This window comes from Conger conger, chromosome 7 (assembly GCF_963514075.1).
Source record: "Conger conger chromosome 7, fConCon1.1, whole genome shotgun sequence".
Lineage (NCBI taxonomy): Eukaryota > Metazoa > Chordata > Actinopteri > Anguilliformes > Congridae > Conger > Conger conger.
The window spans coordinates 36,349,133-36,376,518 of record NC_083766.1 but is presented as its reverse complement, the minus strand read 5'-3'; the positions used below and the strand labels follow the sequence as shown (position 1 = coordinate 36,376,518).

Sequence of the window (27,386 nt, the reverse complement as noted above, 5' to 3'; positions counted from 1 at the left end):
TGGAGCCACTGTCTGCTGTCAGTTGATTTTATTGTCAATGCCTCATATTTACACAGTTGTTAAGGTCTTTGGGTCATTTCCTTCAAATGCTCTGCTGTGATGTCAGTCCCGCCAGGCTACCCAATCATCAAGTCGGAGGAAGGCGTGGTCAGCGAGGGGAACGAAACGGAGATGAACTGCACGGCTGCGGGCGGCAAGCCGGCCTCCGTCATCAGATGGATGAAAGGAGACAAGGAGCTGCAAGGTTGGTCCGGGGAAGAGTCCCCACGCACCCCGACGGATGCCTTAATTGTGCCTGTCCAGCTGTACACTGTGGATGTTGTAGTGTTTTTAAAGCCAGACCAATGAGTCGTGATTATTTATTATTCTTCTAAAAGCCGAGGCCTAAATTAGGAACCACGACTTCGCCTTGGAAGGAGCTGTCGTTTTTCAACTCCTACGACAAACAGTGCCCACACGAACAGGGCGCATTGTACCGAGCGTGTAGTCATTAATGAGAGGCCAAACCTCCAGCACGTCTAATCGGCTCCTAAGCACCTTCCTCCATTAAACAGCAGGGGTGGCGGTTTAAATAACCCTCTCTGGGTCGGCCGATTACAAGCGCCGTATATCTCCCGCAAAGCGAGAATACAGCGAATCACGCTTGAGGTAACAACAACAGCGTGAAAACATATTCCATGCAACTGAATGAAGTGAGTGAAAAGTAATCGGCACAACATTGACGTAGAGGCAGAATTGCTGACTAGAAATACGTACACACGAATAAAGTTTACATTTTTCTTCTTTCTATTTTCAATTTTCATGCTGTTGGTTAACTTTCATTAATATCCTATTGATTACCCTTTTTGTGGTGCTCATTAAATCTGTTTGTCTAAATAGATGACATCTGCAAAATGAAGTTTTCTCATTCCGATACTGGATTTGTGCGTGAGGGCATCAGAAAGTGTCCTGACTTTTCGGTCTTCAGAAACTGTAAAGTCTTCCTAGTTAAATCGGGCTTGTTTGTTTTAATCAGCCGTTGCACTATGTGGCCTGCTGTGTAAGAGTAAATGAAGTCTTTTCTGAAGGCGGTGAGAAGGCTTCATCGCTGTTCTCGTTGATTTGTAGGTTGTGAGCGATAGAGAGAGAAGGACGCTCTGCTTTCACCATCATCATTACATCACCAGCGCTCGCACTCAAAATTGCTTTTGGCTTTCATGCTGGGTGGATTTATTTTTAATTAAACATTCTCATCATTCAGTCTAATATCCTTTAGGATAATCACTTTTTCCCTTTAAATATCACTCAAAGGTTACACCCTTCGTACTTGGTAATGTAAATTCTGTAGTTCCAGGCTATGCTAAGCCGTCTTTTCCCACGTCGTTCTTGCAGTTCCATCTTTTATTTTATTTTCATTTCATACCTCGACATCTGGTGCGGTTCAGTGCAGATCAAAGAGCAGCGGCGTTGTGGCTCCAGAGGAATTAGTCTTGCATGTTGAGGATCTTGAATTGCCATTGAATTTTGCCATTTGTCACATGCACTGACAATATGCGACAGACAAAAACTAAAACTATTTATTTATTACTTTTGATACGTTTTCCAAGATTGCAAAGCAAGTGGAGTAATCTCACTTCCTGAGAGTTCTTGCAGGGATTTTCTTGGCAACCCCACATTTGGGGTTACAAATTATATCAAAGTGCTTCATATATTGTGCATTATGGAACTATTTTAGGCCAATTGCAGATTTACCTATATGTCTAGGCTATTAATAGATATAGAAATTATTAGTTGATCTTGATTGACAAAGTAAAAAATGTTTTTTTTTTTAAATAATTAATTTAAAAAAATTAAAAAAAAAATGAATTGAGAGAACTTTCCTCCTTTGCAATGGGCAGACCAGAAAGGCCTTCTCAGCAGTATGAGCTAAGTAGTTGTTATTTTTGAGTGTCATCAGATACCTTTCCCTTAATATGCTAAAGAGACGAGACTATACCTTAAATCACACACACACACACACACACACACACACATTCACACTCAGACACATACACACACACACACACACACACACACACACACACACACACACACACACACACTCACACATACACATACACATACACACTCACACTCAGACACACAAACACACAAACACAGCGGCAATGTCATCAGACACCTTTTCCTTAATATACTAAAGAGACGAGACTATGCCAGGGTCATTTGCCAGTGTGTGCCTTTGGATATAGTTTTTTCTTTTTGTGTAAAAAGGCAGAATTACAGACGGTAATCAAGAATCGAGTGTGGAATGGGTGGCCATTTTTAATTTTACTCCTTTTCATTCAAGTTGCATTGTACTGAACTGAAGTAAAAGGAGAGGATTATGTGGGGAAGGAGGGGGGGTTGAACACTGGCATCATACATCAAGACTGAACAAAGGAAACAATTATCATTAGCATATTAGCAGCTGCAAAAAGGAACATTTAAATCGCTTTAAATCACCCTGTAGTATTTTAAAAAATCATTTTAGGATATGAATATAATTGGAATAACTCAACCGTAAGGGCCCCGGAGAACCCGCCTGTCTTGGCACTTAGTAGTTGTCTGATAGATGTGTTGCACTTTCACTCCAGAGTGGTAAATATAGTAAATTCATCCTGCTCCGGCACTTGGGTCCATCATAATGATCCATCCCCTGGTCTTTTCAGAGCCCCGCTGCCAGTTCACACCGCGGCTAGCGCGGCAGGGAAGGGCATAATTGGGCGTAACATCGCCCCCTGGAGGGGGGCGGTTGTGCGGTCGGTGGTGGGTTTTGTTCTCGCCTCATCACGCAGCAGCGGTCAGTTAGACGCTCTCGCTCTGCCCTGCTTCGGCTCCGCCTGGTGTGGGCCGCGCCCGTTTGACCGGGCTACAGCAGAGCTCCGCCAGTCCACCATTTTGTGAAGAAAGAAGCTGGCGGGAACACTTCAGAGGAGAGGAGGCCAGCTTTTCTTCACCGCCCTGAATTTGCACCGGTCAGTGCGATGGTGTGTCAGGCTTTCCCAGCTTTAGTTTGCGGTTGTTTGGACCCAGCTCCTCTTTGTGGAATAAATCGGTCAGGTCAATGCAGAAATTCACACACACTCCACAAACACTTCACTAGAGAAAAAGTTCAGAGTTCATTGAATGCCACGCCGGCCAGCGAGAAGATCAGTGAAACGCAAAACAAATTCGCAGGTCAGCAGCTTTCAACACACTGGTCATCTAGCCTGGCTTAAATACCCACAGAGGCCTTAACTTGACGCCCATATTCGTCTTATCTGTGAGGGCATATCTCTTTGTTATAGGACAACATACAATTTGTTCATCAACATCACAAACGATTAGTCTTGCTTGATACCTTGGTGCGTTGGTGACCAGTCAGTGAGGGCAAAGACCGGTCTCGTTTCGACCCTTGACCTCTGGCTACGCAATTTACAGCCAGGGACTAAGCCAAGCCTTACCTGCGGTACTAAATCACATGCGCTGGTGAACTACGGGAAAAAAAAGTATGTCTCCCTCCTGCAGATTTACTGCCAGTAGTACAACTCATTAGGAGTAAAAGCGGTATAGGAGAGGCGGGAGTTAAACCAGTTTTCTCTCCCGTTCTTTTGTGAAATAGAAGAGAACACATACAAATTAAAACCATGAATTATTTAGCTTTTACTCGCAGTATGCCGTAGAGTTCATTTGGTCAAATTCATAAAAAAAAAGAAAAAAGATTTAATAACCTGGGCTTGAAGCGCTCATTTCCTTCTGCTGGGAGAAGTATTCAGGCCCAGCTCTGCTGTAAATGAAAAGCACCCCGAACTGCAAATGTTATTTCTTTAATCATGTTATTGGTAAACTCTGAGGGTTATGAAACTTCTCCCGGGTAGTGCAGAGTTTATAACCTCGTCCTAATTGGCTCATTGAGGCGCCGTACTCTTATTGTGTTGGACAAGGTTAATCCTCCACGTTTCCGCTTATGTCATTTGATTTCCTTCTTGGTCGTCCGATCGGAACGATTTGCACACTTAAGCTTTATTAAGAGGGAATTAGAGCCACTTTGCAGGGCGGGGAATTTTGCCCATGAGGACGAGACCCTGTGAGGGGACAGCCTTGTATGGGGCGGGGCCTACTCACATTTCCCATGAGATGTGTTCATTCAGGGTCTACTGTTCACCCGAAGGTGGATTTGTCGCAATAAGCTTCGCAGTTTTCCCTGGCCGAAATGCCCACAGAAGAACCCAGAGACCACGGTTGGTAAGGTATATGACTGGGAGCAGGAAGGTTGGTGTTTCAAGCCCCGGTGTAGCCACGATAAGATCCTGCTGGGCCCTTGAGCGAGGCCTTTAACCCTGATTGCCCCCTGCTTAGTCTAATCAACTGTGAGTAGCTTTGGATAAAAGCGCCAGCTAAGTAAAACATTATTTCTTAGTCGTGGAAGACATGTAGGAAGAAAGCTTGGAAGGGACTTGCAGGGAGGGGAGGGTGGCATTCTCCACTGGCCAGCTCAGGCTCGTGGTTCACAACAAGTTCATAAGCTGGTCTTCAGCCAGTAATTTCATTTGAAATTTGCGGATATACATTGATAATTACCGGGAAATCCAAATTAAAAAACGATTGAAAAGAGGCATGCATGCTCAGCCTAGCGTGTTTACAAATGTCACAATATGGCATCTTTCTCAATGGAATTATTTTAATTGATTTTGATGGCGTGATGAATGTGTGCGCTTTTTTGCCGAATAGACCAGCGCACAAAGACTCCCCGCTGCCCTCGGCCCTCCCCTCCTCCCTCTGGGGCGCTGTGTTTATTGGCATGACACGGCGAGGCTGTCGCCTGTAGCCGCACGCTGACTCATCCCAACCATTCTGTATTTACGTTCCTCCTGCCCACTCACGCTGAAGAAGGGGGCTGTAATGGTGCTTAATTTCTGCTAGAACAGGATCCAGGACCTCTCGGTTGTAGACTGTTCCTGGACCAATTTTCTTGGATAGGACACGTTGTCTTCGTGTTAATCACCGGGCTGTCGGCAGTGCGTCCGAGCCGGTGGCTGTGAAAGGCGGTTGGTGTTTATGTTCAAAGAGCTGTGGGTGACCTCACCACGGCCGCGGTGTTCCTCGCAGGCACGTCGGAGGTCACGGCGAGCCCGGACGATCGGATGTCGACCGTCACCAGCCGCCTGGCGTTCACCGTGTCCCGGGAAGACGACGGCGTTCCTGTGGTCTGCATCGTGGATCATCCGGCCGTCAAGGACTTCCAGGCGCAGAAGTACCTGGAAGTGCAGTGTGAGTACGGGCCCCCTGCGAGCCACACTACACCCCCGGGCTCCCCCCCGGTGTCTGGACCCCAGATGACCTGGTGCCGCAGGACCATGGTTCCCAAACGACGGTCCACGGTCCAGCGCCGGTCCCTAGAAATGACATTCAGTCACAATGAAATGCAGGATGGTGTTGACCTTAGAAGGCCCTGAGACTTTGAGGTGGGCCCGCTGGCTGAGAAATGTTGGGAACCGCTGCCTGTACGTTACCTCACTCGACCGCAATCTTGTCTTCGTAGTCACGTGACACAAGCCTCAGCGTTCGTTCACAATAGGCTTTGCCCCTAGGTTCCCGCCTGTCATAACGCAATGCACATACCTCACAGATTTATGATTTCTATTACATTATTTATTCATATATGTATGGCTGTTTATACTGTAGGCGTGCGTTTCCGTGTACGCAATGTGCTTATTTTAAACCAGGCCTCTCGCTTTCTATTTGAGCCTTTGCAGAATAGTGCAAGCTCTACGGCCGGGATCACCTCATAGCTCCCTCGAATCTAAAGCCAGCTCTGCTTTTCTTTTCTCCCGGGTAATTAACTGAACAATTAGTCCTATTGATTGGCCAGACTGTCCTCATCGCCCCTGACTTTACCCGGTCAAGGGACGGTGGTAAAGCGGCTGTTCTCAGTGAGTGTTGCAGTGTAACCGCCCTGGATGTGGCAGCTCTCTCCCGCGCGGTCCTGGGAGGGGTTTAAGGGGTTAAGAGAGGAGCGTTGCGGCGGGGAGGGGGGGGGGGGGGTCCGGAGACGGACGGCAGCGTCACGCGGAGATGCAGCGCCCGCCCGCAGCTTAGCCTTTCCAGGGCGGCGGCGACGGCACGCTCGTTTACCGGGGAAGGAGGGAGGCTCGGACTGACCTTTCCACATAAAAGACAGGAAGGATCAGCTCATCTGCAACAGCTTGACATTTCGGCAATCTGGGATTAAAGCAGATAAAAATAAACTCTTTTCCATACCTTTAAACCTGCGGGCTGGAGCTGGTCTCGCTGCCGACGCCGCGGAGGCAGAACCGCCGTGGACCGGGCTGGAATTAGGCCACCGTGACAACCAGCGGGCAGGGGCGCCGCGTTCATGGGGCTCGGTTTGAAGGAAGGGAGAGAAGTACGATAGCGATTGTTAGAGTCGGGCTTGCGGACCCGAAACGGGTTCGGGCGAGTGTCGGTCCTCGATGTGTTTCGAGGCCGGCAAGGGCAGCCGTGCTTGTGACGTGGGCATTATGATCATGCAGCGCTATGGAGTTTGCCAAAACTGGGGGACTTTTTTTTAGCAAAAATAAAATAAAAAATAAAAAGAGTGATGTCGCTCTTCACTCTCACCTATAGGGAACATTGTGTAAGATGTGACATCATGCATGTGGTGGGCCCTGAAATGTGTAGAAATACAGTATATCTCTGTCATGTCGTTCATTTAACTATTTTCATGAATATGCAAAGTAGTTATTTAAGTTTTGTGCTGAATGGCCAGATGGCATAAACACACCACACTCGTCTCATCCCATCCCCACCTGTGAAAAGTATAATTCAAAAGACAAAAATAAAGCAAATGGAAAAAAGTCATTATAATTAAAAAATGCTGCCAAGATCAGTTAGAATTCCTTAGAAAGGATTTTTTTCCTTCTGACATTGTTTTAACTTCATATACATGGTTTCTGGTCGTATAGTGATCCATGCTGCCTGTGTAAAGATGTAAGAAAGGCATTTGAAATGGAGTGAAGGATGACTCTCACTGCGCCTCCTGTCTGAACTCGTCCCCCGCTAGAGTAAAGGGGGACGGTGGCATCCCCACTGCAGAGCCTCCAGAAAGTGCTGAGGGGGAGATGAGCATATAGCATGGGAGAATGGGATGGTACACTTCCCTTACAGTTACAGGAGGAGCTCTGCTCAGGCCACATCAATGAACACTGTTCTGGAGCATAGTGGAGTCCTCCCACACACACACACACACACACACACACACAGGCACACTCTCGACACACACACAGGCACACACTCTCGACACACAGGCACAGACACATACACACACACATGCACGCACACACACAGACACACACACTCACGCACATGCGCAGGCACACACACACACACACACACGGGCAGAAACACACACACACACAGGCACTCCGTACCACAGTGTCAGGTTGGCGCTGGTGTTTGGCACATCCTGCAGGAGGCTCCTGTGGTCCATTGGGTGCAGAAACAGGCCCGCGTGCGGGAGGTGCTGCATGGTCTGTGCAGCACTGCACATTAAACTCAACCGCTCTCTGGGCGAGGAGATGAGGGGCTGCTGTAGGTGAGCAGAAGAAAGAGGGTGCTGACACCGCACTCTTCAGGGACCCTCTTGCTAATAATAATAATATTATTCATCATTCTTTTCTGACACTCGGAATGCTTTATACTGATCAGGGACAAACTTGCCTCAACCACCACCTATGTGTTGCCCCCACCTGGGCGATGCACAACAGTCGTTTTGTACCAGAACACTGACCACACATCGGCCAAACCCTAACCATAACCCTAACCCAACAGGAAACACCCTCCTCTGAGTGATGAGTCTCAACCTTTAATGACCACAGTCTATCAGGACCTCGCTTTAATGTCTCATCCGGAAGACGGCGTGTCCTACAGCGCAGCGCCCCCATCGATGCACTGCTGTTTATTTGACCAGAGGGAAGATGGCCTCCTGCTGGCTCAGCCTTTACAGCTGCAACTAGAAAACGCCACCATGTTCACCTTCCAGATACTAGCCAAGCCAATGCTTGCTTAGTTTCAGCCATTTGGCAGGAGCAGGGTACATGCTCCTGTGGCTGCTGGCTAGTGTAAGGCCTGAATATATGTGCAATGCTGCAGCAATGGAATTAATCTGCATTTGGAATTGGCAAAAGTTAAAAATGTTGTTTAAAAAGCCAGGCTGCACTGCATACAAACAAATTAATAGTTTTCTTGCTGGCATCGGGAACACAAGCTTACCCATCAATGCAGTGCACTGTCTCTATTTGGATTTAAGACTATTGATTTCTGTTATAAAGCTGCCGAGATCAGTTCACAAATAATATATATTTTAAAATCTATTCTTTTTTTCTTCTTCTTCATCCCTTTGTTTTATTCTTTGTTCTGTCTCAGCCAGTTTGTGATATTCACCGTACAAATCCTTGCAGATAATGTCATTTGCCCTGGCAGTGTGTGGAATTCAGATGAAAGATGCTCCGATAAGTTTGATATCAGGCTGAGTAAGGTCAACATGAAAAACAGGCTTTTTTAAAAGCATTTTCCTTAAGGAATCTGTACAAGATATACAATTACAAAACCCTGTCTTGTCTTGTATGTAAATTCATATCAAAAACCGCTGTTTTTGTTTTGATGTAGAGATGAGGGCACCCCAGTAGAGATTTTTATTTTTTTTGCTTTCAAGATTTTGGTCTCCCTGGAAACGGATCTGACAAGGAGGCATCACCCCACTCGCATTACATATAATTGGACTGACAGCAGTCTCGACTGTTCCTAAGCTACCGTGGGTTGCACACATCAGAAACGTTTGCCGATCACAATATTTTGATCCCCCTCTTTCAGAAAACAAATCTGTTTTGAAAGTGCACTTAAGGCGGAGGGATCAGCGGTTGATCTTGCAATTATCACCACCTATCATTTAACATGCCAATCTGGGCCCAGCAAATTGGAATGCATATATATATCAAATAATGTTGTAATTATTTGAAACCTGTTTGAAATTGTAGTCTGTGGCGTCTCTTTCTTATTCAGGCGGAATCCGGGGGAAGGTCAGCGCTCACCCTGTCGTACGCAGGGGGTGCATGTTGGAGCTCGCGCGCCGCCATTAGCAGACTGTGACGGAGTGGATTTGAGTGGGTTTAGGTAGCTGGGTCCTCGGGGGGTTCAGCCGTTTAAGTTTCCTCATCTGCATGCGAGGCGCTCCAGACGCGGCCCTGGCACGCACGGCGGGAAAGAGCGGCTAGCCCTGGAGCGAATGCGTCGGAGGACCGCGCGCCCTCGCCCTCAACGCCCTCGCCCTCAGCTCTACCGCACCTCGCGCACCGGCGAGAGCCTACCGCGGGGGAGAGAAGAAACGTACCGCGGGGGGGGAAGAGAGGTAGGGGAGAAAAGTGGGCGAGAGGCGGAGGGCGAGTCCGTCGGCGGTGTCCGTCACGGCGGGGCGGAGGCAGGTGATTGTAATGGATGGAGGAAAGGTCGTTACCGATGGGGCGGAAAGGTCAGGGCGGTGGAGACGGGCGCGAACGGCGCGTTGACAAACTGCGGGGCGAAAGCGGAGCTGACAGAGCGGCCCCGAGCAGCATAACTCAATCCCGCTCCGAGCGCGACTCCACCCGTTACCTCTCGCTTCCTCCCCCCCGCTCCGTCTCCGGGCGAGGCAAGCTGCCGTTTGTACGTGAATGATGGCCGTTTCGTGGGAAAATGTTTTTTTTGTGTGTGTTTGTTGGAGGTGGTGGGCGGGTGGGGTGTGGTTGGGTTATTTGGCGGAAACCCTTAGCCTAGCCTTGCTATTTTTGAAGAAATGGTTGTCACGGTAACAATTTTGTGTGTGTGCGCACGTGTGTGCGCGTGTGTGTGTGTTTGCGTGCGTGCATGTGTGTGTCTGTCTCATCAAAATGGTGTCTCTTCTCTCCGCAGATAAACCCGAGGTGAAGATTGTGGTGGAGTTCCCCGAAGGCCTGACCCGGGAAGGAGAGAATCTGGAGTTGACCTGCCAAGCAAAGGGCAAACCACAGTAAGACTTTCATAATACACCCTGCACCAGTGCAATTACACCAGCATGTGCTGGCTTTAAGACGGCTCAGCGGAGCCGGTATGCGTCACGTACCTCAGTACGAAAGTTAGCTGTTGCGTGGGTGGATTTATTTTCAGAACGATAAGGACATATTGTGATCACGAATACAAGCTACAGAACGTGCACTCGATGCACACTGTACATCTTGTTTCCCCTCTCTGTCATGGCAGAACATGTTTAATTATGAGAACACTCAAGTCTGAGACCGCTCAGTTATTTCAAGATCAGGTTTTGAGTGCTTGTTAATTGAACAGAAATAGGGCTGTCAGATTCAAGATCAAAATTTAAATATTCATCAAATAATGGAAAAGAAATGTTTGAGTCATTAAAAGTAGCACTTGAAAGAGTCTTCTTTTTTGTCATTTGTGCTTGCTGAAAAACTAGCTGTTGTGTGTTTCAAGATGCGCTCTCTCTCACGTACTTCTGAATGACCCATTTCGCTGGTGTGTAACCAATCCGGTTGTGAATTTGTCAGAAAGTAGCGTAGCTGATTAATGTTCTGCTGTAAGTGATGATGTTGTAAGGAAGCGCCCTCCAGCAGAGAACATTGTTAGTAAAACGGTCGGAGTCGGGCAGCTCCAGGTAAGGTGTCGCAGTGGGAGCTGTCGAGCCCAGGTGAAGGGCCACACAGGGGCGATTCAGTTTTCTTCCGTTGACCGCTGCCATCTGTCTGGAGCCGGTGCGGTCAGTAACACTAACTGGCAAAGTTCAACAACAATGTGAACAATCGGCCTTGTGGTTCACTCATCACTCATCACTCAAAACAGCCAAGACCCTCCTCACTGCTGTAGAACCGGGACAGGGAATGGCGTGTTGGTATCTCACCACCCCTGGCACTTCCTCTGCTGGGACACCAACGCAGAGTAATTTTAATTTGTGAAGATGGAAAGATACAATCAATACAGCAAACCGAAAATCGACAGTAATTTTCATTACCGCAACTGGAGATCTGCAGTCGTTTACTGTCAGACGCTGCTGCTCTGGTCATGCGTCCATTTTGTATTCCGCATAGTTTCCCTCCACCCGTTTTCCTGCGGTAGTCTTTCTAAATGTTGCATTGTCGTGCTGCGCATACATTCTTTAATCCAAAGCCTCTCAATTTTTTTCCTCCCTACATCTCTCACTGTATTCCGTCAAATTTAGTTTCCTAACAAAGGCGGGAGATCTTTATCAGTAATATGTTTTTTTTTTTTTTTCTCTCTCCCGTTTTCATTTTTATTTCATTTTTCTTCAATGCCTTTTGAGTTGACAGAAACCAGTTTTAACACCGTCTCAAAACAAAGCAATAAAAAAGGCGCGTCAGCTCCAGGGAAATGGAACCGATTGTGGTACAGGAAACACGCGAGAGCGTAACTGAATTTTCTGTTCCTTTTCTTTCTCCCTTAGTGGATTTTGTTCTCGGGAACTGTGCTCAGCTCTGCTCAGCTCTGCTCTGCTCGTGGGGGGAAAGGCAGGCTTTAGATAGTCGATACAGTGAACAAACGGTTACAGGTATCTGGCTTCCAGAAGCAAGCCGAGCCGAATCATCCACCTCGTGCTCATGCGTTTGTCAAGCCATTAATGTGTGCTGACAGCCCTGGTAATAGGAATTGCATACAGAGATACAGTGAGGCTGCCTGCGCTAAAGATAGCTCCGGGGTAGAGTGAATTCTATCACTTCTAGCCGGATGAGGTGTTGAGTTTAGAAGGCTAAGCCAGGAAGTGTTCCACAACTGTACTGGAGGCCGTGTTAATCCCATAATGGCTGCCGCGGAGGGAAAATATTACCTGATTTATTCGGATAATGCAGGACACGGGGCTCCACCCCATCCACACGTTTTTTTGGGGAATGCGTTGCGCGTCATCTTTCAAAAACAGCTGTGTTTTCATTGACACTCTTTCCCTATATGTAAATGGAGCATGGTTTCTTGACTGCTGCAGGTGAATATGGAGAGCACGCAATATAATAATACATAATACTTTTCATTTTTTTTCTCATCTCGCAACCTTCCTCAACCCCTCTGAAGACCCACAAGCTGGGTCAAAGCCGGCGGTTTGGGGGGCCTGGGGTTCGGGGGGACTGGGGTTTGGGGAGACTGGGGTTCGGGAGGCCTGGGGTTCAGGGGGCCTGGGGTTTGGGGCATGAGTAAAAGATGGCGTCTCTTCTTCCGCAGGCCCCAGCAGATCAACTGGGTGAAGGTTGATGACGATGTCCCGTCCCACGCCGTCATCACGGGCACCGACCTGCTCATCGAGAACCTCAACAAGTCCTACAACGGCACCTACCGCTGTGTGGCCTCCAACTCCGTGGGAGAGGCCTACGACGACTACATCCTCTACGTATATGGTACGTACCCCGCCTAGGCTCTGTCAGTGGCCTCTCTCTCATAGGCTCCTCGGTGGAGCTGCACCGCAGCAATCATCAAATCTGGACCCCGAATCCAAATCCAGCCCTGGTTTTCTTCTCTCACAGGTAAATTAGTTGAACAATTTGTGCTGCTGATTGGCCGGACTGTCTTCTGACTCTCTACTGATTGGCCACCTGACTCCCAGGCGAAGAGAGGGTGGAAAACCAGCAGTTCTCGGACCTCAAGGACCGTGATTTGATGATCCCTGCTGTAGTGTATTTAATAACATGCCATTTTCTGTCTTCCAACTGCATTTCCTTCTTAACAGGGCATTCCAGGTCCTAATCGGGTCATTTTCAAACGGAACTTGTCTTGTGATGTTGCCTACTGTGTTAAGTAGCTGTTAAGAGGGAGGGGGAAAAAGATAATTATTTTATGAAAGCATATTGCAAGCTCTCTTGCTCTTGAACGATTGCCAGCAATGATTAAGATGCTAAGCCCTTGAAAAAAAGGGCTTAATTGCCTTCAATGAAAGCATTGAAAGAGTGACAAAGCAGTTCAGCAATGCGAGGGAGAATGAGTTTGGACATGGTTGTGTCTGAGTTTTCAGACCGAGTAAACATGACCGCCGTGCCCTCGTAAACACACGCACGGTGCATTAGTTGTGAAACCACTACTCTTCTTTTTAAGCTTTGTTCCGCTACCACCGACTTTCATGTAAAGTGTAGGGTAAATGGTCTAGCCGGCTTACGTGTGGCTGTCAGCCATTCTTGTCAACAAAACGGGAAGGATGCAAGCAAACGCCTTAGCAAAATAATATATAAATAAATGCGAGTGAAATAAAAACATTACTCAGATCCCCCCCCCCCCCCCTCCATTGAATCCCCCCGACTGCAGGCATAAGTAGGTGCTGTCTGCACTTTCTTACTGATAACTTTGATGTCTGCCGCGGCTGCCGTTAATATCTACGGTAATTCGGCAGCAAATCGTGTCGAACATTAGAATTGCTAATGCGGGAGACAGGAGGCCAGGCCGAGCCTGTCAGCACTTAATCCCGCGTCATGTTTCCTGACACCTGAGTGCCGGGCCTGTTAACAGCGCCTCCCTGACGCGGCGGCACGCTCGCGATGGAGGGGCGGCGTGGCGACATCTGCTCTTTCCGCGCCCCTCCTAATTATTCTTCCTCAAACTGCCACGGTGACATCTGCTCGTCCCGAACTCGCCGGCTTCGCACCGTCGCCGCCGCTGGATTTAAGGGTCCCGCCGATATTTCATCTCACTCCACCGGATCGGCCTGACGCAAGCCCCCCCTCAGCTTCCCCAAACACCGCAGGGATTGTGTTCTCTGTCGCGGTGGATATTCCTTTTTGTTCAGTGTGTTTTACCTTATTCCTACGGTACTGTCTAAAGTTATTCGCTTAACTTAGTCAAATTCTTGAGCATGAAATGCACTTTAATTACAGGCACGTAATTACATAGTAACTGACGCGTGCCCGAACCGATATTAACTTGGGTAACGCTCTATTTGAAAGCTCCGCTGTATTACCGTTTCATAATCACAAGCACATTAATAAGCATTCATAAGCGCTTGCGTCAATAACCGACGTAAGGATCTTGTGTCATTTCACTTGGTATGTCATGATAATGTCAGTTGCTGCATCAATGTTGACACAACATACCATAAGCCTATTTGCGGTTATTGACATACGCACTTATAAGCAGTACACAAGTTGTATATCTTTTATTTAGTAATTTCTTGTTTTCATTATCATTAATGATGCGTTATTGAGAAAAAATAAATATACACTTGGCACAGTCTTGCGTTCGCGGTCCACACTCAACAGGATTTCTGTAACCGAAGCAGCAGTGTTGAACAATCCACCGGCTAACACTTTTGGAGACACACCCCCCCCCCGGCACCCCGGGCTGGGAGACGAAGCAGCGCTCCTCCTTTATTCATCAGCTCCTTCCCGGAGCGTCGACGGCGAACTCCAGCGGGGGACAGCCCGATCTAAACGAGTTAGGCTGAAAAATGGTCCAAACCGGACGCCCTCCTCCAGAGCACTCGGTGTGCAGGAGAGCTCTGCCGTACTGCCCGGTTTCCTCTGCCCCCAGAGGGGCCTTAACAAGTTTACCGCGCGCCCCTAACCCAATCAGGGCCCTGCTTCCGCCCGGTGGAGACCAGGCGTGACGGCCCGTCACGATCCCTCTCAATCTCCGCTTCCTGAAGCAGCCGCAGGGCTGTCCGCCGACTCCCGCCACTCCTGACGGCTGGGACACTCTAACCCAATTTCTCCCACTTCCTTCTGCGTTTCCCCACTCCTGTTTGTTCCGCAGTATCAGGGTACGGGCTGTATTGCCAACATTTTTCTGAACTTACCTCGGTGGCACGTATGAGAGCTTTGCCCGAGCCACTAAATCTAATGTGTGAAAAACCTTGATAATTCCTACCCCACGTTATGTCTGGGTCAGCCGTAGACTCTCTGTCCTCAAAGCACACTTCAGAAAGGGCGGGAGGCACTGCACGTACATCCTTTACATTTCCCGGGGAATTCTGGGTACTACCGCTTTTTCATTGCGTGGGGAGTGAGGGTAGGAGTCGATAGGCATCGCAGCAATTGCATATTATTACAAGAGTTGAACCAAAATGGATTCCTTGGTATCTTATCTCATTGCCAAGGACAGGGAACTCTCACAGTGACCAAACATATTCCCCTCATTCCAATGAATAGACTGGCTGAGGGTCTGCCAGGGCCATGTCTGTTCAAGTCTTCTGGAAATTGGAGTGGAGGCAAATGCGAGTCACCCCTCCTGTCTCTGAACTTCTACGTGTGGTGGGGTGTGTGTGTTTTATTTAACACTTTCCACAGTGTTAAAAAATAAACATTATTATAAAAGGCCATTTATGCTATTTTTAATGCCACTGCTCAAGTCTCCTTTCGCACCATTAATTATTTTCTTAGCGCGTACAGTGACCCAGACCAGCTTTTTTAAACATGAACGTTATCCATTTCTACAGCGGGACATACAGTGCACTGAATATACTGAGTGTAAATAGCTTCTTAATAATCATGAGAAAGGGCTTGTCACGAGGGCACGGATCTGATCAGCGTTTGCCATTAAGTTTAACTCAAAACTACGTGCAGGAACTTTTCCGCAAGCACTCTTTGGGGAGTTCAGTGGACCGAAATGTACTACGTTCCTGGAATGAAGTTACCGGCTCAATATTCCAGAGCCATTATACTTTACTAAAAGACGCGATGGCGGCTTTAATTTCACTTTAAATGAAAGTAATGCTCAGATGTATCCGAGTTAACGTATAAATGTAAATGAGGTAAAAATTAAACTGTAATAAAATTAAATGCAACTAGCTGCAGATGTTAATTACGTTTGATTGACTGAACTGTACATGGCATAACATTATCGCAGCATCTTCCTACATCGACTTATATTAAGATCATCTTCCACCTGCAGTTACATCACCATTTAAATAATGTATTGACGGGGGGTAGGGGTGGAAGTGGTGGAAGAACATGACTGAGATTGACTAATCTGCCAGTTAAGCAGTACTAATTATAGCAGGCAATTAAACGCTGTAATTCGCAATTCTTGGGCCTGGCTGACCTTTCATTTGTCAACAAGAGAAACAAAGCAAATGCAGCCAGTACATTAAGAACATTACCGGGGGTGGAAACAAGTCCCGTTCCCCGGGAGAGTTATTTACTGGGGGAAAAAAACCGACAGTTCTCCGGCTTAATTCGGCGGCGTGTTTATTAACACGTAAATTCCGTTGCTTGATTACTTGGGAAGCGTCGCTGCAGGTGTGTGGCTTTTAATAAGCTGCTCTCATTAGCGTTGCTAGAGAAACGGCGTTTCTGTCTTTTCGGTTTTTTTTCGTTTTATATTTTATCTTTCCTCGCTGAACTAGGACGAGTCTATGAGTCTGGAGTGCCAGCGTATGGCTAGCTCGTTTTTTGGGGGTTTCGAGGGTTTATTTTACAGGGCAAAGCTCAACTCTTTGAACACCCCCGTCTGCAGCAGACTGCCCGAGGCCTGCCCCCGGTTTCTAAAGAGCCCATTTTCACCGCCGTTCTGTTGATTAATCCTTAATCCAACTCCGTGTCGTGTCGTCAGGAGGAGAGGGGACTGTGGCTTGTCTGTGCGGTGCAGGCTCAGTGTCAATGACATGACTTCATTTTGAATATTTAGGGGGGGATGAAATGCATAGACACAGAAATACTGCCCCCCAGTATAACTTATTTTAAAGAAGCTGTGAAATGATCATTTCTGCTGAATTCTAAGGGGAAAATACAATATATCCCTTATATATCCCTATAACTATGTTAAATCCCCATCTTTATTATATTCAGTTATGTTTAATGTCATCATGTTCTATTACTGGGGGGCTTATTTGACCTGTTGTGTAATATTGGGGATTGTAACTCCTGCTCTATGTACAGAACCTGATCTGAAAATCTGAAAGAATGACGGCTCTGGAAACTAATGTAATGTACTTCTGTTGATTTTCTGTTGTTTGTGAAACTCAGGGCTTCCGAGTGGCATGCCCAGTAAAGGAACACTCAAGCACCAGCCTGTTTTATTTTATTTATTTATATATTTGTCAGGGACTGTGCACAGCACACTGTTTAGCACCGGATTTAGCTATAGAGCTCATTTTCAGCCTCAGTCCCTGGGCAGGAAATGCATAATAAAAAGACAATAAAAGTACCATATGTACAAATACAATACTATACTATACTATACTATACAATATATACAATACAAAAAATACAGACATAAGCAGTAGGTTTCATCGGGCCCAGCTTGTTGGCTATGAGTCTGCGGTGGTGGGCTTTGTCCTAAAGGTGGTGGTGTGAGTAAAGGGTAGGGCAGGGCTCCTGGGTTACCCCTCCATTAGCAGCCATCCCTGTAGCAGTCTGCAGCTGCTGGTGTGGATAATCCTGACTGACTCAGAGCTAGCTCTGCCACCCACACCTGCGCTCGCCGTGACTCCAGGCTCAACGCTGTGTAATGCCCCGGGCTGCCGGTCACCACTTACCTCTCTGTGACTGCCGTCAATGCAGGGTCTGTGTAAACACTGCGTTTTCACGAGTCCACCTACGTAAGAGGGGCGGCCTGTAGCGTAGTGGTTAAGGTAAATGACTGGGACACGCAAGGTTGGTGGTTATAATCCCGGGGTAGCCACAATAAGATCCGCACAGCCGTTGGGCCCTTGAGCAAGGCCCTTATCCCTGCATTGCTCCAGGGGAGGATTGTCTCCTGCTTAGTCTAATCAACTGTACGTCGCTCTGGATAAGAGTGTCTGCCAAATGCCAATAATGTAAGAGCAGCTTTGGAAACTCAGAGCTTTGGTGCAGAGTGAGAGGTGTTGAGATTACTCCTTCATATTCTTTTTTTTTTTAAATTTTATTTTCTTGTGAAAAACCACCGGCCAGAGTTGAGTTAGAAAGCCCCTTCATAGCTGTTCCTGGGTGGCTGTTTTTCACCATTAATCCCCCCGCCATTATCTACCCCCCAGTTTCCCCCCTGTGCAGACACCTCCACATTTAGCTCGAACGCGAGACCCACGTACACCCCACCACGCGGGGGTTGTGGGAGGCGGGGGGAGTGCCCACCAGGGAATAAGGAAAGTCACAGATATTAAATATTGAGTCTGCGCTCTCATCTTCCATTAGCCTACCTGCACCCTGGGAGTTTTCAGCAGTCCCAGAGACTTCAGGGAAAGACTCCTGTCTTAATGAGGCTCGCACCTCCAGACTGCCGCTGATTCACAGCCATTTTTAGTAAACACATCAACCCGGCACACGGGCGCGCACAGCAATCTGAATGTCAATTAGCTGGAGGTTTTTTTTTTTTGTTTGTTTTTTTTCGCGTACAAATGTATGCATTTTTCAATAAATGCGGTTAGTATTCGCATATCCAAACAGGCTTAAGGAAAACTTTTACTAATCCCTCCCTCCTCCGTCCAAATTTTTTAATGAGCTATTGACACCCATGATCCCGAACATCTGCTGAGTGCTCACAGTTCGTAACCGGATAAAACCAATTACGCTGCTCTACCACAGCGCCGGCGTTTGGCTCCGGCACGTCTCACAGCAGCACACCACTGAAAATTCAATTGGTTTGTTTTGGCAGGTCTGCCACTTCGAAGTCATCGCTTTTCTGTGTTGGCTAGGGGAGAGAACATCTCGGTGGATGAACCGCAAATGGGCATTAACCCGAAATTACAAGTCTAACATCGAGGAATATTAATATCACGGGTGGGAGCGGTCGGGGGTGATCAGTTGAGGTTTTTAAACCTTTATTTAAAATGCAGGTAATTGTGTCTGTGGGTTTGTGTCATTTGTAACACGTGTGGCTCTTATATGTTCACTAAATAAGCTCCTCTCGACGACGTTCGTGTATGTGACTTTGCTGCCGGCAAGATTCTTCAGCTAATTTGCTCTTTTTTTTTGCAGTCATTAGAACAAGTGCAGTCTATGGAAACATACCCAAGGCAACTGCATGCATACATTTTCCAGGTCTTGTAGGGTATTTATTTATTTATTTATTCATTCATTCATGTATTTATTTATTTATCTATTCATTTTTAGTTAAACAAGGTCATTCGGAATGCTCATTTGTACAAAGTAAATCCACAGACATGACATTTCAACTGCTGGCACATTTACAAATTAATAGAGACCTGACTGCTCATCTGGCTAGCGCAGATTTCCTGGCACATAATTCGAACGCAGGTTCTGAAAAGAAAAATGACATCTTTCTCATCTTTCTGTAACCGGGGAAGAAAAAGAAAAACACACCTTTTATCTTTTCCGATCTATTATTTCTCCTAATGTGCTTTGTAGATCGGTCGACATCAAAGTTTTTGGGGAGAAGAAAGTAATGGTGCGGGAGATGGCAGTACGCTCCCCCATTTCAGAGCGAGGTTTCAGGGAGCCTGTGTACTGGCACTGTCCGCTGCCCAAGAGCGATTAGCACATAAGCGCAGCACTGGGAACTTCGGTAATAGCGTTCAAGGGCCTGGGTTATGAATTACCTTAGTTTGGGACAGGTAACAACTTTGCTTTGACAGCTGGGGATCTATAAAAGTGGTTTATTGACATGCCAAAGCTACAAATCTCTGAAAGAACTCTACCTGCAGAAAAAAAAGAGAATTCTCATTCCCCTTCTCAGAGAGTTGAGGTGCAGAGAAACGTGTTTTGTGGATGCTGTCAGTTTGAGTTCTGGGTGGGAGGGGGGAGATCAGAGGAGGGCCCAGGAGGATGGTTTAGTGTTGGGGTCAGAGAAGCTGCCCAACCACTGAAGATACTCCCAAAATAACATTTTGTTCTGAGTTTTGTAGGTTCTCAATCTGAACGATCGCTGCCTTACTTGAACAGAAACGGGAAAAAGGAAACCCTTTCTGCAGTTTGTGTGTCTTTAATAAAGTAAGGCGTGTTGACGAGTCCGGATTTTGCGAGCCGGTGCCAGAGTGCGCCCGCTCGGCGCGCGGAGGAGCGGTGGAAACCTGGCTCGGCCGGGAGCGCGGGCGGAGTCACGCGTGCCGGCTGCTTCCCCGCACGGCGCCCCGGTGCCAGAGTAAACACGAGCACCCCCCGCGTGCGCGCCGCATCCTTCTCTCAAAAAAACGGATAAATAACGAGGACGATGGATGCCGTATAGACCCGGGGAGCGGCTCTGCTCCCGCTGGAGCAGTCTATTTACGGGGTTATTGATCCTCACGAACGGGCGAGGGGGGAGGCGTTTCATGCTTCTCGGTATGCAGAGGACACGGGTCACATGGGAAAAGCGCCTGACCTGAAGAAGTCCCTTCTCCTCGACACCGCCGTTCAGCGCTCGCACCTTCCGGTGAAGTCCAAAATGGATGCAGTGCGGTCTATGTATTTCGACAGTTACACATTTTCAGTTGTTTTGGCTGTGTATTCCAGCCATTGGTTTTGAAATGAAACAATGGGTATAATTTAATATGTGGGTATTTACATCCATATAGGGTGAACCATTTCCTCCCTTTTTATGCATGGTGCTCAAATTTTCAAGCACAAATTTGGGACAAATGTCTTCACAGGTGTTTCCGTGTAGTCATGTGCGTTCAATCGCTTCATTAGTGCAGGTATAAGAGCGCTATCTGGTCTTGATTCTAGGCTTTTGATTGCCTGTTTCTGGCCGACGACCAGAGTTGTGCCATTGAAAGTCGAGGAAGCCATTATGAGGCTGAGACATAAGAAAACAGTCTGAGACATACGCCAATGTGCTTACCAAAATAACATGTTTGGAACATAGTTAAGAAGAAAAAAAAAAAAAGTGTCACTGTCCAAATACTTACGGACTTCACTGGGTCTCGCCGTTCGCATGGTCCCAGTGCCAACCTCACCTCCCACTTCCCACTAGCACCATCCAGGCCCACGTAGCGTAGCAAGTTTCACTGCCGCCTTCAGACTCCCACAGTGATGTAGTGGCACAGTGCAGTGCCTGAAAACACGATGACTTCGGCGCTCCCCATCCGTGGCGAATAGCTGCTTAATACCTAAATGTCAAGTGGCAGCGGTATCCGTGGAAACGGCGCCAGAAGTCAGCAATAGCGGGCACGCATATGGGGGAAGAGCGCATACTAATCTCAATTTCAATGACCGAGTTAAGCCTAGACGTTATATAAAAAAAAAAAAGCAGGTATAATATAGAGATATAAATATGTGTTTAATTCAGTTACTGCTCAGCTCGTGTTTATCTGCGTCTGCCATGTTTAATGGGTTTAGTGAAATAGGTGGGAAAGAAATAATGAGAAATGGTGATAATTCCTCCCGGTATTACGGCGAAACAGTCAAATTCATAAATCAGAAGGAAAATCTCATCAGATAGCCCTTTGAAATATGAGGATTTCCTCATATCAGATTGCCACGGTTTATTGTCTGTGTGTCAGGGAAACCGGCCTCAATGTTGAACGCAGAAAAGAAAAAAACGGCAAGCCAGTGGGAGAATGTGCTCTGTGGAGAAATTACAGTAAACCCTGCAGCTCACGTCTATCACGGGAGATTTCCTCTCCGCACCTTGTGGACATTGTATTATGAAAGCTTAAGAGGAAAGAACTGTCTAACATTACCAGTGTAATTATGGCGTGTAGAGAAATGTATGCATATGATAAGTCACGACTACTCCAGGAGCAAGTTCCTTGAGAACACTCTTGGTCGGATCCGGGGGGGGGGGGGGGGGGGCGGGTCGGGGGTCGGGGGGGTCGGGGTTCAGTGTATTCACAAAAGTGAGTATAGTATAGCAGTTGAGTATAACAAACCCCTCCCCCGTCTTTTTCGCTCGATAGCGTGGAAAGCATTTATCTGGTGTAGCATACTGCTGCTTGACTCCATTGTGTATGCTTTGTAGTAAACCTCTTACTGTCAGTATAGTAAATAGTAAAATAAGTGGTAAAAAAAAAAAGCAATTATTCAGTAAATTAATAGATATTTTTATTGAGCATTGTTGCACAACATAAATTGAAATGCAGCCCATCTGAAACACAATGTTCAACCAAAGTTATATTATGCCAGTAGCCATGCTATTCTGTACTCTGGAAAGGGCAGCTGTGGGCTCCATTAGCACTCCAGTGTGTGCTCCTCGTGCCTCACAGGAAGACTAGGTGGCTGTTGGGAGAGGTGTTGGTGGGCTAGTGGGGGGGCACTCCTCCCCTCTGGCCCAAAGTGAACACACAAGGCCCCTGCACAGGGATGGAAGCACTGCTGTAGTCTTTCAGCTGAGACATGCCTGTGGGCATTAATGCTCCCATGGTACTTTTGGCTAGGTTTAGGGGTGTTGAGTCCAGTGTCCTGGCCAAATTCCCACAAAAAAAACTACCCACCTAATCGCACCACATCTGATTGGCTGCATAATCTTTCGCATTCCCTACCCAATTTGAATTGCCAGGTTGCCAATGGAAGATCGAACCAGTTCAGAAAATATATCTGCACTACCTCAGAGAATCTACAGTAAGTTTCAGCGCTTTCTATCAGAGTCCATGTTTTATGGATGGACGTGGGGCCCATGGCTTTCGAGGGCGAACATGACACTTTTCTTTTGCCCCCAGCGGCAAAACGTCCGGGGCTCGGGCTCCGTGTCCTCGTCCATCATTAGTGGGGAATTGTTTCTCCGCTCCCGCCGCGGCCTCACAACGGCGCGGGCGGGAAAGTGGCAAGAGAGCGAGACGGAGCGGCAGGCAATTTCCCCCCGCCCTGCCGCAGATGTTAACACAGCAGTATCTGTCTGGAGGAGACGGGCAAACACTCCCAAAGCTCCGGCGTTAGCCTTCACGCCTCTTATCACAGCGGCCGCCGCCCGATCCCCTCTCCGCCGTCAGCGTCCGTCCGTCTCCCGCCAAAAGCTCCGCCGCTGCCCTCTTCACCCCCGCCTGACGCTCGTGTTGTTCTGACTTCCAGGCAATCTCCAGCGGTAAGGCTTCATGCCTGCGGACAGCATGTAAACACCGAGCTCTTTAGCTAGACGCTTCCACATTTTGACATCTCTGGACGAGAGAGAGAGAGGGGGAAAAAAGAGAAAAGGTCTGGATGTGAAATGGCAGGCACTGGGGAAAATGGCCGCCCGGCTGCAGCCTCCTGTTCATTTTAGCATTCCTTATTTATTTATTTTATTTTATTTTATTTTATTTTTATCCGTTTTATGTTTTGAATGCACTTTCACCATGTATATCATATCATTTTCTGTTATCAGTTATGACTTGTCTTTCTTTTTATTGACTTTTGTGATGGGCTTTTTTTATTGATATAAGGTTGAAGGTTCTTGCTCAGTACAATATATTGTAGCCTGTAGGTAAAATGCGAGCATTTGTTTACCATTTGCGATTGCAAAAAAAGCTCAATATGAGAAGTACATTAAGTACAATTTTCAGGAATACATTTTGTTTGTAGAAAAAGCACTAATTTCTGTACGGAAAAGACGACAAAGCACAAGGAAGTTTCAGTTCTTTTTAAAATCTAAAAACTTAAACTTACACAACTTTCACATCTCAAATATTAACTGATCAACCACTTAAGAGGCAAAAACTGAGTGTTACTATTATTGGTCGGTTATATACCACATACAGTACCAAGCAGGCATCTGTCAAGCAGAATATGTTCTGCCCATGGATCAATGGCTTTCAGAAAAAGACCATCATTCTTTGCCCTGTTTTGTGCCTTTTGTTTTCTGTTCCATAATTTATTTATTTCTCTATGTGTCTTTTTTTGTTCTATTTGCTTTCCCATCCAGATGCTCTCACCACCACCCCTATACCCACTACAACCACCACCTCCACTACCACCACCACCTCCACCACCACCTTTCCAGACAATGCCCAAGGTACAGTACCCTCTGCCAGTCCCTCGCTCTGCCTTAACCTGCCAGCGGGACCGTGTGTGAACACGTTTGTACGAGTGTGTGGGTTTCACTCTCTTACTCAGTGTGTGTGCGTGTTTGTATTAGCTGGGTGAGACATTGCTGTGTTTCTCAGTCTTTGTGTGGTCACGTTTCTGGGTAATCTGTATGCGTACACATGCATCTACGCATGCGCTGCGCTGGGCTGGCTGTGAGGGCAGAACGCTGAGTTTTAGGGCGAGTGACTTTCCAGGTATTTGAGTGTGAGTGTTCTCTTTGAGTGTGAGTGTGCGAGTGTGTGCGTGGAAGAGTTTCTTCGTGAGTGTGTTTGGGTGAGAGTTTCCTCCTGGAAGATTGCGCGCGCGTGTGAGAAAGAGAGACGGAGAGCGTCAGAAAGCGAGAGAAAGAGAGGCAGTTGGGCGCCGATAAGATCCCTCCCGCTGATAGCGATAACCGGGTCCTGCAGGACCGCTCTGGCTCAGCCCGTCACGGCCGAACGCGGGGGAGAAAGAAAAACCTTTCCTGTCGCACCGTTCTCAAAACGCAGCCTCCGTGTCCCCGGCTCGCCAATCTTATCGGGATCTGGGGCCGCAGCCTGCCCTGTCCGAGCCCGGGATTAAAGAGCCCCTCTCTGCCTTTGTGCCTCTCGAGGATGGCAATCACAACACGCTGTTTATGGAGCCCTGGAAGAAGGCAGCCGATGATAGCCCTAGGTCGGGGGGGGGGGGTCAATGCATTTCAGCCAGGGTCTGAACCCTTTTCCCTCAAAGCGAAAACTGCAAAGATGTCATCACGTGTGTGCTAGCGTGTACCAGGTGTGTACATGTACATACTGTTCCTCGGCATATGGCAATAGTACTACAGTATGGAGTGCCTCTTTAAACCCCCCCCCCCCTCCCGCTGCTTGCCTCTGTATGTATGTACTGTATATATATATACTGTATGGTAATGCGAGTAGAGAACCCTGCTATGGCTAATATTAGCATTGGGAGATGTATCGCGGCTGCCTCGCATGCTAATATGAGGGATGTGAACGGCAGACTGTGTGATGGCTGGACCCAGTCATCTGTTATCAGTCACCTACTCATTTGCACCGATAATGGTATTCTGCTCGGGAGAGGCGAGGCTTTTGATAGGTTGGCAGCTGTCAGGGATTGACAGCGCAGCGTATGCTTTCTGCAGACATCACAGGGGTTTGTGAAGCCTCCCTCTTCCATCACTGCCTGGCGTGTGTTGGGAATACGCCATTTGCGAGCGCGTTTTAAATTACTAGACACGGGGGTCAAACGCATCGGAAAACAAAGATTTGTTAGCGACGCCTTCAGGTGCCGCGCAGCCCAATTTTGGCGTCCCATTTTCTCAAATTACAGTGTTCTTCCGTCGTTTATTTCTCTCCGGCCAGCCCCTTCCCCTTTTCTAAATGAATACAATCAGCCCACCCGCTATGTTAAAAATACAGGTACTCATGAAAGTGCTTGTGTCATTTGTGATATTTTTCCTTGCCTATTCTTTTACATTTTACATACGTACAGTCAATTTAACTCCTGGGTATTTACTGGTGGGGGCAATGGTGCTGTCCCCTAAGAACTGAACTGCACCACGGTTATACTACACTAACGGTGTGTCTAGTGACCGGCACACTTCTATGGTGTGTATGGATTACACTACACTAATGGTGTGTCTATTGACCTGCACAGTTCTATGGTGGGTGTGGACTACACTACACTACACTAGTGGTGTGTCTATTGACCTCCACAATTCTATGGTGTGTATGGACTACACTACACTAATGGTGTGTCTGTTGACCTGCACAGTTCTATGGTGGGTGTGGACTACACTACACTACACTAGTGGTGTGTCTATTGACCTCCACAATTCTATGGTGTGTATGGACTACACTACACTAATGGTGTGTCTGTTGACCTGCACAGTTCTATGGTGGGTGTGGACTACACTACACTACACTACACTAGTGGTGTGTCTATTGACCTCCACAATTCTATGGTGTGTATGGACTACACAACACTAATGGTGTGTCTAATGACCTGCACAGTTCTATGGTGGGTGTGGACTACACTTGAGTTATTTTTTTGCTGGTAATTGGCATTTTACATAATTATGTCCAGTGTGGTAGGTGGACTGCTGGTACAGTACACTGCCTATTTTTATTAGTAAACAAAAAACCTTTAGATATGTTTACTTAACTGATAGACTGCGAGTGTGTATTTATGTGATGCCTGTATATTGTCTGTTTCACGTAGTTGATTAGAAATGAAATGCATCATGGACAATCGGTCCATAGAAATCCTTTTTTTTTTTTTTTCTGAATGCGATGTGTATGGCATGTTTCCTCTCCATTCGCAAGGCAGGCCTGTATGACTTTCCCAAGGTCCTTTCGTTCCGTAACTCCACGGAGAGTTCCATTATTTCTGTGTATTTATATATAAAAAATGATGGCCTTAAACCCGCGCTGGTCTCAAATGGCAGGTCCTATTTATTCACACTGCGGACGGTTATAGATCAGGATTACCAAATGAATTTATCAGCGCACAGAGGTAGAGGCCACTTAGAAATTTAATACATTTTTGATAAACTGGCTGAAGTAGAAATGGAATAGGGTATACTGCACTTTAAAAAAATCTATTAAACCCTAATGCAGGGCTAAAGTGCCATCCTGCTTTGCGAGGTGACATTTAGAAATGACTAAATTGCCATTTATACTGCAAAATAAATGGCTAAATGGACGAGCCCTGCGCACCGCTATTCACAACAGGGACAGATGTCACTCCTTCCCCTGCGCTCTGAGTGTGTGAGCGTCCGCGCGCACGCTTTCTCCGCGTTAAGCACAGCTTCAAAATGGATCTTTATCCATATGTCGGAAATGCAAGTCCCCCCCCCCCCCTTTTTTCTTTTCCTAAATGGATTTTGGGAAAAGAATGCATCAGAAGCCTAACTCTCTCTCTCTCTTTCCTCTCTCTCTCTCTCTCTCTCTCTTTCTCCCTTTCCTCTCTCTCTCTTTCTCCCTTTCTCTCTCTCTCCCTCACTCTCTCTCTCCCTTTCCTCTCTCCCTCATTCTCTTTCTTCCCTTCTCTTTCTCCCTTGCTTTCTTTCTCCCTTGCTTTCTCTCTCCCTTGCTTTCTCTCTCTCCCTTTCTCTCTCACTCTCTCCCTCTCTCCCTTTCTCACTCACTTTCTCTCTCTCCCTCCCCCCTTTATCATCTCTCTCGTAACATGTTCCTCATTTGTTCCCTTTAACAGCAAAATTAAAGTGCTTTTTTGCAAATTTGATCAAAGCTGAGTGCTTTCTCGCTCTCCATTCCTGTCCCTGCCCCTGCTTCACGGTAATTGTGTGACGGAAAAGGGCCATATGTGCCTGAATGTGTTCGAAAATGAAAAACGTTAGTTTGTATTTCCGTATCTTTGTGCCATACATTTCTCATTCTTCGGTCTTATAAGCCAAAGGCAAAAGCATAAAAGTAGTGTACTATTTTTAAGCTTATGAAAGCTTATTAAGGAACTGTTTATGAGTGATGAACTGTCACAGGTACAGCCGTGTGGTTGCTGTACCTGCATTCTCTGCAG

The 27,386-nt window shown here is 47.1% G+C and overlaps 1 protein-coding gene across 4 annotated transcripts in view; it reads left to right on the top strand.

The window, feature by feature from the left end:
* Positions 1 to 27,386, top strand: part of cadm1a (cell adhesion molecule 1a) — a 277,211-nt gene that overhangs the window by 221,753 nt on the left and 28,072 nt on the right. For 3 of the 4 annotated variants that reach the window (XM_061248848.1, XM_061248846.1, XM_061248847.1), the window contains 5 exons: positions 107 to 244; positions 5,107 to 5,268; positions 9,943 to 10,039; positions 12,253 to 12,425; positions 23,701 to 23,790. In XM_061248848.1, the coding sequence (XP_061104832.1) occupies positions 107 to 244; positions 5,107 to 5,268; positions 9,943 to 10,039; positions 12,253 to 12,425; positions 23,701 to 23,790 (660 nt within the window). The remainder of the gene's footprint in view (positions 1 to 106; positions 245 to 5,106; positions 5,269 to 9,942; positions 10,040 to 12,252; positions 12,426 to 23,700; positions 23,791 to 27,386) is intronic. The other variant, XM_061248849.1, reaches the window with a different exon arrangement.